The sequence below is a fragment of the Vulpes vulpes genome, chromosome 11, assembly GCF_048418805.1.
Source record: "Vulpes vulpes isolate BD-2025 chromosome 11, VulVul3, whole genome shotgun sequence".
Lineage (NCBI taxonomy): Eukaryota > Metazoa > Chordata > Mammalia > Carnivora > Canidae > Vulpes > Vulpes vulpes.
In genome coordinates this window covers 25791623-25803711 of record NC_132790.1, presented here as the reverse complement: position 1 = coordinate 25803711, position 12089 = coordinate 25791623, and the positions used below count along the sequence as shown (strand labels likewise).

Here is a 12089-nt window from a genome sequence, read left to right as displayed (position 1 = left end):
CAAGAATATGCAATGGGAAAAACGCAGTCTTTTCAACAAATGGTGTTGGGAAAACTGGACAGTAACATGCAAAGAATGAAACTGGACCACTTTCTTACACCATACACAAAAATAAACTCAAAATAGATTAAAGACCTAAATGTGAGACCTGAAACCATAAAAATCCTTGAAGAGAGCATAAGCAGTAATAATTTCTCTGACATCAGCTATAGCAACATCTTTCTATATATGTCCACTGAGGCAAGGGAAACAAAAGCAAAAATAAACTGTTGGGACTACATCAAAATAAAATCTTCTCGGGGATCCCTGGGTGGCTCAGCAATTAAGCACCTGCCTTCAGTTCAGGGCATGATTCTGGAGTCCCGGGATCGAGTCCCACGTCGGGCTCCCTGCATGGGGCCTGCTTCTCCCTCTGCCTGTGTCTCTGTCTCTCTCTCTGTCTCTGTCTCTCTCTCTCTGTCTCTCTGTGTGTCTCTCATGAATAAATAAAATCTTTTTTAAAAATAAATAAATAAAATAAAATCTGCACAGCAAAGGAAACAACCAACAAAACTAAAAGCCTACTGAATGGGAGAAGATATTTGCAAATGACATACAATAAAGGGTTAATATCTAGAATATACAAAGAATGTATACAACTCAACACTCAAGAAAACAAAAACTTCAGTTAAAAAACGAGCAGAAGGCATGAACAGACATTTCTCCAAAGACTTGCAGGTGGCCAACAGACACATGAAAAGATGCTCAACATCACTCATCATCAGGGAGATGCAATCAAAACCATAATGAGATATCACCTCACACTGTCAGAATGGCTAAATCAACAACACAAGAAACAAATATTGGCAAGGATGTGGAGAAAAAGAACCCTCGTGCACTGTTGGTGGGATTGCAAACTGGTGCAGCCACTATAGAAGACAACGTGGAGGCTCCTCAAAAGTTAAAAATAGAACTACCCTATGATCAAGGAATCGCACTACTGGATATTTCCCCCAAAGAATACAAAAACACTAAGTCAAAGGGCAAATACCCCATGTTTATTGCAGCATTTATATACAAATAGACAAACTATGGAACCTGCCCAAGTGTCCATTGATAGACAAATGGATAAAGATACGGGGTTGTGTATGTATATACACACACATAATGGAATATGATTCATCCATTAAAAAGAATGAAATCTTGCCAGTTGGAACAATATGGATGGATCTAGAGTATATAATGCTAAGCAAAATAAGTCAGAGAAAGACGAAATAGTGTATTTCACTCCTATGTGGACTTTAAGAAGCAAAACAAAGCAAAGGGGAAAAGAAAGAGACAAACCAAGGAGCAGACTCTTAACTATAGAGAACAGATGGTCACCAGAGGGGAGGTGGGTGGAAGTGTGGGTGAGATAGGTGATGGGGAGTAAGAGTACACTTATCTTGATAAGCACTGAATAATGTATGCTATATCACTCTTATACACCTGAAACTAATATAACACTGTATTTTAACTGCACTGGAATTAAAATTTTAAAAGAGAAAAATAAAGGAGAGTGGGTAAAACTGAAGGCAAGATTATTTGGAAAATAGTTGTAATCTAAGCAAGAATTAGTGAAGCCAGCACTATGGTAATGGGGATGGATTTGCAGTACCATGTTAGGAGCGTTATTGGTTGATCATCATATTAGGGGTTTTCTCATTGGTTCGGAATTTATTTTGGCCCCATTTATTTCTGACAGAAATAGTGCCACAAGAAGTCAGGCATTACGTCATGAAGAGCATGTGCAGAATATCCGCCGATTTCATGAATCCCTGCAGCAGGGAGAGGCAGTTTTGCCACGTGATGACAAACTGACCACACTGCCTTTGTCCTCCCGTACTTCCATTCTGACTTCTCTCAGGTAAGGCCCTGTGCTGGGAAAAGACACAGGAAACCATAGTGAAGCAAGCACAAGGTAAAATGGCCAGTGGCAACCTGCAGTACTACCCTTCTACCAGCTACCATTGCCCTGGGAGGTTGAGGGGGCTTTTGTCTATGTAAGTGTTGAGCTGGACCCTGGAACCTCTCAGGATTCCTCAGAGGTAAATCTTTTTCAAGCTTGGGGCCTTCCGTTCCTTCACAGGTTTCTATTACTGATCCACCTATTAACACAGGAACTTGAGGTTATCCACCAAACTTAATAACCACCCTCACATCTATACTGCTTCATATCTACTTTAAATTTACAGAACCTCATCCTGCCCACCATCTTTCTTCACACAACCACTGAATTCTTCCAGACCAGCATCTGTCCTATTAATGTTCCCCTGTCTCTTTCTTAATTTAGTCAGCATCTGAGCCAGAGAAGCACTGTGAGAATTGAAGGGGCCATTATAGATCATGTGAGTTAGCCCCTGGTTATCTAGTAAGAAGTGTGGTGCTGTGAAAAGGTTTTAGCTTCCAATCCTGGCTCTGCCATTCCTAGAGGAGGAGATAGCCTGTTGCCAGATAATTATAATGATGTGGGATAAGAGCTGCAGATTTTGAGACGAAGCTCAAGGCTGTGTTCCTCAACCATAACTTCAGAGAAGTCAGTTGAAGGAAATGACTGAATAAAAGGCTGGCTGATGTTTAAGAAAATCACTATAACCATCAGTTACTGGTTTCAGTTGACGATATATAATGGTTTACTGCTGTCATTGTCCATGCCTACAAATAATTTATTTTGTATTTTTGAATAAAAAGACATTTGTCCATTCCTGATAACTGAGTGCAAGAGCCATGTACCAATGTACTGCTTTCAACTTAAATCACTGAGGCATTTTTACTACTATTCTATTAAAATCAGGATTTTAGTGTTTGCCATCACCAGATGAAAAGTTAAGCAGCCTTTCTGTGGAGAGTAAGAATAATTGTGTACAAAGTAGAAAAAATATCCAATTATGTGACAACCTTTGTGTAATAAAAATTTGTTTAAAATTTAAAAAAAAAAAAGATCTGCAGATTTTCTGGCCAAGGGTAGATGGAAGAATGAGGAACATTCTAAGTTGGTCATAGGAAGCTTTAAAGAAGTCACACTTGAACTGGTCTTTGAAGGAGCAGGTCAACAAACGTGAAGGATATTCTATGCAGAAAACATGCTAAGACCCAGAGGCATGAAAACATCACATCAAGTTTGATGGAATACTAGCAATACACTTAGGCTGCAGCTGAGCCTAAGATGCAAAGAGCAGAGGGCCTAGTCAGTTGGGCATCTAACTCTTGGTTTTGACTCAGGTCATGATCTCTTGGATTATGGGATGGAGCCCCCCATGTTCAGGCTCCTCACAGGCCGGGAGGCTGCTTGAGATTTTCTTGAGATTCTCTTGAGATTCTTAAGATGCCCCTAACCCCACTCACATGTGCTGCCTCTCTCTCTCTCTCACTCAGAAATATGAATGGATGGATGGATGATGTAAAAAAAAGCAGGGCAAATTCTATAGGGACATCTTATATGAGCCTTAAATGTCTGCTAAGAGTTTGGACTTTTAGAACAAATGATTCTCAAGTGAATAGCGATGGGTGAGGGGAGGAAGAGTGTGTAAAGTTTGAGGAAAAAATATTTGACAGATTTTATATTTGGAAAAAACTAACTTATTACTTGTTTTCATAAAGCAAAGTCAGAAAAGAATTGGCAAAATATTTTTGATTGGTGGGACATTGGTTGTTCAAACTTTTATATTACAAGGAAGTGGTATGTTCAGATTCTCATTTTGATTCTCAGCTAGAGACTGGAGGCTATTTAAGTAAAACCATTAACAGTGTGGCCGCATTTCATTGGGTCATTCACAAAACATATTTTAGAATTCACTGAGAAAAGAGAGAAACTCTTCCTGCATCCTAGAGCAGTTTCTCTCAGTGTCAACCTTATTGACATTTAGGCCAGATATTTTGTTGTAGGAGGCCTGTCTTATGCATTATAGGATATTTAGCAGCATCCTTAGCCTCTATCCACTGAATACCAGAAGCACTCCTCCCCTGATTGTGACAACCAAAAATGTCCCCACACATTGCCAAAAGATATCTTGGGGCCAAATTGCCAGGCTGTGTAAACCACTGCCTTAGAGCACTGGTTCTCAAAATTTAGAATGTATCAGAATCACATGAAGAGCTTGTTAAAAACATCTGTTGCTGGACCCACCCCTACAGTTTCTGATTCAGTAGGTCTAGGATAGTGCCTGAACATTGGCATTTCTACTAAGTTCTCAGATGATGCTGATGGTGCTACACCATAACCAGGTTTTTAAAACTGCTGGTAGATGAATTCCCTACCAAATGAAGATAAACAAGATACCAGTTTTGCATTACTTCTTGGGGTCACAGAGTCCTAAAACAGTGCTTCATTTGAATCACAGCAATCCTCTGAGGCCTACAGAGCAAATATTAGTAAACATTTTCACAGATGAAGGAAGAGCACCTGGGTGGCTCAGTTGGTTCAGCGTCTGCCTTCGGCTCAGGTCATGATCTTAGGGTCCTGGGATTGAGCCCCGCCCTGCATTGTGCTCCCTGCTCAGTGGGAAGCCTGCTTTCCCTTCTCCCTCTGCCCCTTACCCCTGCTCATGCTCACTCTCTCTCTCTCTCTCTCTCTCAAATAAATAAATCTAAAAAAATTAAAAACCTCTTCACAGATGAGAAAATTGCAGCTTCATGTTAATAGGTTCTATATCCAGAATCTCTGACAAGGCCAGTTGGTTTTGCATATTTTCTTAAGTTTTGCCAAGTTTACAATTGTTTGCATGTTCCTGCTACAGGTGGCATGTGGCATATACCCAGATGTAGACACCTATGTAAATCCACTGTGATTTGAGAGTCATGGTTTCTATTGACAGATTAAGGATCAGCTCTGTGTTCTCTCATGTAATTAGATTTGACTGTAGAACATACAGACTGTTCCTAACAAAAGGATAGAAAAACTGAGTTTACTTCACAGGTATTAAGAGTCCATGTTGTACCAGTTGTACCAGGCACATTGAGTGTACCAGAGAAGTAGAGAAATTTGAGATACTATCTTCCATTACCAAATGCTCATGGCCTAGTTTGGGAAACTGACACATAATGAGAAAACTAAGCAGAAATCTAAGACAAAAGGTTGATGGAGATGCCAAGAGTAAAGGAGTTTAAGAGAGAGTTCATCCAATGACTTGGGTTGATAGAGTTTTGAAAAGGAGAAATATTAAGAGAGAGAGAGAGAGAGAGATGAGTACTTTAAAAGTAGCATAGGGACACAGCAAGGGGAGTAGCTTAAAATCAGGTTCCAGCATTCAGAGGTATGAGGCAGAAATGAACCCAGTTGGGGCTGGGCCCATCTATTATCATGGAGAAAGCACAGTAGATACAAAGGAATCAGCGCAGAGCTTACAGTACATCAAGGGAAACAGATGTGATTGAAGCATACAGAACTGTGGAGCACAAAGGGGGACCTCTTAAACCAATTTAGAGGTTCAGGGAAGACTTGTTAGGAGAGGTCACTTACTTGAAGGATCGGGAATGGTTATGAGGTAGCAAAGGTCATTGTTAATCCAGAGTAAGGCCTTCCTCCTTCAAGAGTAAGAGGATATGAAGACTAGACCTGAATGGTAACCAAGAATGTGGGGTTTTTGCTGGACATCAGAAGAGAAATCTCAGTAGCCAGAGGAAAGGAGGGGAAAGTTGTCCCCAGCAGCAGGATTATAGTCAAGTAAAGGATGAATTAGTGGATTGGAGAGGGTAGGGTCCTAGTGTTAATAGACCAAGTGAGAAATACTAATTCCTAGCTCAAGCAGTAGAATGCCAAGGAAATGTAAAAGATGCTTGTAAAGCCAGTGAATAATCATTTTGTCCTCTTTTCCCTTTCTTTTTTTATAGGAGGAATCTGAATGAGTTAGATCAGATCCAGCAGTACTTCAGTCAGAAGCTCAGCAAGCCTTTACTTCCACTCAGTCCTCAGACTCATATCATTTCACAGTATCAGGAGAGCCAGAAGGATCATCTTGGACCCAAAGACAGCAGCCTAGACCCTGAGAGCCAGTGCATCCTGGAGAAATCCAATAACCTGGTGTTGCAAGTCAGCTCCTTAATCACGGGTATGGCTCAGGGCCCCTTTTATTGAGGAGTTATGGTCGCTGGGTGCCTATTCAAAAAGCATTTGAATGTCTGCCCTCAGACAAGCCCCTATGACAAATAGAGACCAACGGCTTTCACTTTCTTATTTACTGTCTTCCTTTTGAAAGGATAGATTCAGGAGCATGGCACAGGAACATGTGAAGTGGAAAGAGCATTGAACTGAGAGACTGGAGACCTAAGTCAGGTCATTGGTGGTATTCTGGCACAGGCTTACTATTTAACACCACTTACCCTTTCCCTTCTTGAGGTTTCCTCAAAAAAAAAAAAAAGTGAGAGCAGATTAAGTAAGTTCAGTAGCAGTTCTTGAATTGTGCCACTCTGTTTTCAAGAAAAAATCAACTACGGACATATTCAAAATTGTAATTCTCAGAAGGCAGAAGTCTGAATTTTTAGCAGGTACCTCAGATGACTCTAGATGTTGGTGTTCCACAGTCAACCCTTTGAAAAATTGCTTAAAGCAGTGGTCCTCACTTTGGCTGCATATTGGAGTTTTTGAGGGAACTTTTCAAAATCCAGATGCCCAGGCTGTACCATCAGTTAGTTGCAATAGGATTTCCGAAGGTGGGACCCAGGCATCAGTGTTTTTCATAACTCCCCATGTAATTCCACTGAGCAGCCCAGACAGGCACTGCTGTAGAACAAGTATTTCTCAAACTTGCCTGAGCATAAAAATCACCAGAGTCCTGCTTCATTATATTGAATCAGAGTGTAGGGGTGGTAAGACCTGAGAACTTCTATATCAGGCACAGTTTGGAGAATTGTGAGAAATCAATTAGACCAGTACCTCTAGTCATCACTTGGGTGTCATTTTGTTCAAGCAAAAGATGTATATTGTACACAAGGATGAATAAGTTCAGTTTTCTCTGTTTGAAGGGGAAAGAAGCCACCATGATTGATACTAGGTACAAACCTTCTTCCTATCCTCTCTCCCAGAGTGCTGACCAGTTGGTAGCTAGGGCTCCAAAGGTACATGCTGTATTTGGCTTCTTTTTTTTTTTTTTTTTAAGATTTTATTTATTCATGAAAGACACAGAAAGAGCGCAAGAGGCAGAGACAGAGGCAGAGGGAGAAGCAGGCTCCACGCAGGGAGCCCGACGCAGGACTCGATCCCAGGTCTCCAGCATCAGGGCCTGGGCCGAAGGCGGCGCTAAACACTGAGCCACCCGGGCTGCCCCCCTTTATTTGGCTTCTACTTGCTTGAAAATATTCAGTCATCTATTTATTGAGCACCAACTATGCCAGGCACTTTGTGTTACTAGTTCCAGGAAGATAAAGTGGTGGACAAGACAGGAATTGTCTTTGCTTTTTTCAAGCGTACATTCTATGGTCAACTGAAGAAACTGCCCCCAAGAAAGAAAGCATAAGAGCAAAACAAAGGGAGGCTTGTTTGAGGTAGAGGTAAAGCAAATAGGGAACCCTTTAAATCAGTATATTAAAAGAAGAGAGAGAAGAGAGTGAAAGAGAAGAAAACAGTTTAAATAAATTCCCCCAGCCTCCATCACATCTCAGTACACTTTTGAACAAGTCATTAGACAAATAGATAAGAGTAAAGCTTGACAGTGAGTTACTAAGTGGGGATCTCATTTATGCTACATTTATATACCAAGTCCTTTACTGGGCCCTAAAAATGCAACATGAATCAGACACATGGTCTCTGCCTTTGAGAAGCTCACAGTCTGATGGAGGAAACACACACAATAACATCTTAAGTGCTTCCTTCTAGAACAATACTATAGAGCCATCTCATCCAGCTGGTGCACCTGAGAAGGCTTCCTGGAGGAGGTTATAGTAGAGCAGGGCCTTGAAGGATGGGCTGATTTATAAAAAGCAATAAGAATGTTCCAAGACAGAAAGGATAGTTCAGGCCAAGAGATCAGGATTAATTAACCTGCTTCCTGGTTCCTGTTCCTGTTTGCAGGTAGGGATGTTCCATTTTCATACATCTATATTCCTCTTTGAAACTTGAAAATTTTTAATGTATTAAATTTAACCAGTACCTCCTATAGGCTGAAGACTCCATTACATGTCATGAGGGAGATGTGACCCCACACTCCAGGAGTCATATTTGCCTCCCAATTCATAACTTTCTTTTCTTAAATAACCATGCAAACAAGCCATTTACTAGGCCTGTTTATTAACTTATTCCCTCCCATTTAATTGCAAAACAATTTGAAGTGACTGGTAGCTTCCATTTATTGTTTCGTTTTTTTTTTTCAAGATTTTATTTATTTATTCATGAGAAACAGAGAGAGACAGAGACACAGGCAGAGGGAGAAGCAGGCTCCATGCAGGGAGCCTGCGTGGGACTCGATCCTGGGTCTCCAGGATCACACCCTGGGCTGCAGGCATCGCTAAACCGCTGTGCCACCAGGGCTGCCCCATTTATTGTTTATACATGTGCCATACCACATACAGCCATTTATCTCATGTATTCTTTACCATAACCCTGTGCAAAGGATGGTGCTAATCACATTTTAAAGATAAACAGGTTCAGGGACACCTGGATGCCTCAGCAGTTGAGCATCTGCCTTTGGCTCAGGGTATGATCAAGTCCTACATTGGGCTCCCTACGAGGAGCCTGCCTCTCACTCTGTCTATGTCTCTGCCTCTCTCTGTGTGTCTCTCATTAATAACTAAATAAAATCTTTAAAAAAATAAAAATAAAAAAAGATAAACAGGTTCAGAGAGGATAGTTTACTCATGACCACAAAGTTGATAAGTGACAGTAGAGATTTGAACCCATGACTGACCAACTCCAAAAGTCTCTGCTCTTTCCACATACCATGCTGCCTACATTTTCTCTGTAAACCTCCCCTCCCTTACCATTTGGGTGACAGATTACTTGCTTTTATTTTCCAAGTAAGATATATAGTTCTAATAACTGTCATCAAATACATAAATAAGTAGATTCTCATTTTGATTTTTAATATAGGTAATTACTGAAGTAAATGGAAGCATGAACATGCCCACCAGGACTCCTAGCTCCCAAGAATTCCTGAGCATGAGCAGATAGTCTCTGAAAGCATTTCCACAGATGTAACTACAACTATAAACAGATTAGATTTTGGTCCTCTGATGTTAGAATAAAGTGCTAGAAATTGTATTGCCTTGAATATAGTTTCACTGACTCGGGTGGATTAACTATCTTTAAGATTTGTTCAAAATCTGATTGCAAGAATACATCCAAATCTAGAGCCTAGCATGGGAAATTGAATGGTGTGTGGCCCTACCTTGTAGTAAGAGTGATATCTATTGCTATTCAGATCTGCAGACTATCACCAGGAATTCTCAAGCATCTTTGAGTTGTCATCGACCCAGGAGTAGAAGTGGAGAGGTTCACACCCTACCAGATGCTCAGGATACTGTGGCCATGCAGGAACGAAGCACAACTCCAGACCTGCCATTGGCAAGACCTCCGGATGAGGGCAGAAACTCCCCAACTCCCCTTACTCTTGAAGAGACTTCAGGCAGAAGAGGAGTGCTCCATGAATCCCTGGGGTACACAGTACCCATTACAAGGATGCAGAGCAGTGAGGAAACTGAGGCAGGCCCAGCCTACAGTGATGAGGATTATGAAGAAGACATCATTGAGCCCAGGACCCTCAATGACATCACCACCGTGACAGACAAAACTAGCCCTTGGTCCAGTTTCATGTCAGACACAAATGAGATCAGCCTTCAGCCTGATAAGGTATATAGGGAAGACCCCTCTTGTCCTTCAAAGCCTTTCCCCAGAGAGGAGCTCAAGGGCAAAAGTAGCCCTCTGTCCAGCGCAGGAAGAGGGGTCAACCCCCACCTGCTTAGGCAGGATTCTCCTAGCCAAAGTCTTATTGCTTATGAGGTCAAAGCCTCTCATACCAGGGATGGAGAGCCTGCTTCAGCAAACCCTCAGGTCATCACACCAGTGACGCCCTCAGGAGCCCAAGAGAACAACGCCTCTGTTGGATTGAGCTCACCAAGAGCAGATCAGGACCAGGAGCCCAAGCCAGAGGCCCAAACTGAGAATGAAGCTGCCTCCAGTGAACTAAGTGACTCTGCTGATAGCTTCGAGAAATTCCCTCTCCACTTACCCTCCCAGAACAGAAAGGAAAGTCATCGGGAGCTACTCGTCAACTGCCCTGACATCAGGCAGAAGCAGGCAACATCTGGATCAGAAGTGTCCACAAGGCAGAGCCTCCTGTATCCTTTGGTATTTCCCATATTTCCCACAAGTAGTCCCTTAAGCCATTTCTAGGCATTTTGGATGCTGGCACTTAGGCCAGCCTCGTGTGTGAGTATGAGCAGTGGCCTCCCTTATGTAATGCACTGGAAGATATAGGAAGTCCCTTCCTTCAGAAGACTCGCCCATGCTAATAAGGTGCTGTGATGCTATTAACACCCACCGTCTGAAGCATCATGCTTTGAATTGGGTTTAAGTGCTAGTAGCACATTCATTAGCATAGCCCCATGTGATTTACTGGATCAATCTATTGGGTATTTTACACTTGAAGGCAGAGTTCTGGATGTAAGAAATGAGACCTTTAATCGCAGGTGAAATAGAAGTAGGGGGTGCAGAGAGAGGGGAAAGGAGAGTAAATGCTCATTGACTGAGCATTTACTATGTGCCAGGCATTTCACATACCTAAGTCTTGAAGGTTGGTATCATCATTTCTATTTTGCATGTAGGGCAACTGAGGCTCAAAGAGTGACCAGCCTAACAGTTTTTTTAGAAAAAAGACAATGAGAGAGAAAGTGGACACAGTTGAAATGCACTTGCCCAATTCGCCCCACCCCCAAAATGGCAGTGTTAATGGGGGGAAGGGACACCTGACATTCCCCCTCTTCCTGCTTTGAAGCATAGATGGACATGTAATGAGAAAAAGAAACCAGCTAGGACCATCGACAGCCCTCACATCTGTTGCCTAACTGGCTGATCAGATCAGCTCACCTGACATCCCAACAGCAAGCAGGAGTTACTGTGCAGCTGCTGGTGAAGGAGTCTGTTTTACTGAAGAGGCCAGGGGGCCTGTTTGTGACCCTTGCAGACTCAGCTTCTTATTACTTGTGTGACATCAGATCTATAATTTAACCCTTCTGAGCCTCAGCTTCTTCACCTGTAAAGTGGAGGCAGTTGCCCACCTTACCCACCAGACTGTACACGCCCCAGGTAAGTCAGGGACCTTGTTTTATTCTGTGTCCCTGGAACCAGACATTGCACAGAGAAGGGATTAGTAAATCTAGATTGAATAGAACTATCATAATTTCACAGAATTCTTGAGAAAATCCAACCAAATTGATTCTTGAGGAAATTAAGTGAGGTGGAAACATTTTTACCCACTACACAAATGTGATTCGTGTTGCAGGACAGAGAGAAACTAAAAGGTAGGGGTGAGAGATCAGGAGACCGAAACCATGGACTGGCTGGAGGGGGAGCACTGGAAGCACACTGCCTGCAGCAGAGATCCTTCCTGCCTCACTCATCCTGGCTTCTGATGTTGTTGCCTTTACAGGCAGTTTAGTCATGTGCAGAATATATGTCTGTGCTGGAGCAGTCACATGTGCTCAGATCCTAAGGGCAGTGCTCTAATTCAGACCTTGCCAAGTATTCGTTCTTCAAAAAAATGGGTATTGCTAGGCTGTGTGCTGCTACTGAAGATTTAAATTAGACTTTATCTCAAGAAGTTCCCTTTTTTTTTTTTTAAGAGTTTATTCATTTATTCATGAGAGACACACACAGAGAGAGAGAGGGAGGGAGGCAGAGACACAGGCAGAAGGAGAAGTAGGCTCCACGCAGGGAACCCGATGTGGGACTCGATCCCGGGAGTCCAGGATCACGCCCTGGGCCTAAGGCAGGTGCTCAACTGCTCAGCTACCCAGGGATCCCCAAGAAGTTCCCATTATGAAGCAGGGACAGGCAATGATACAGTTTATTGTTTTATATATTTTTTAATTTTATTTATTTATTCATGAAAGACCCACAGAGAGAGAGAGAGGCAGAGACACAG

At 42.3% G+C, this 12089-nt stretch overlaps 1 protein-coding gene across 9 annotated transcripts in view; it reads left to right on the top strand.

Annotated features, from left to right (window-relative positions):
• C2CD3 (C2 domain containing 3 centriole elongation regulator) overlaps positions 1 to 12089 on the top strand; it is a 146267-nt gene that overhangs the window by 114471 nt on the left and 19707 nt on the right. For 4 of the 9 annotated variants that reach the window (XM_026010500.2, XM_026010501.2, XM_072727387.1 and 1 more), the window contains 3 exons: positions 1724 to 1885; positions 5848 to 6065; positions 9369 to 10284. In XM_026010500.2, coding sequence (XP_025866285.2) covers positions 1724 to 1885; positions 5848 to 6065; positions 9369 to 10284 — 1296 coding nt within the window. Of the gene's footprint in view, positions 1 to 1723; positions 1886 to 5847; positions 6066 to 9368; positions 11252 to 12089 lie in introns of all 9 variants that reach the window. The other 5 variants (XR_011995351.1, XR_011995350.1, XR_011995352.1 and 2 more) reach the window with 2 other exon arrangements.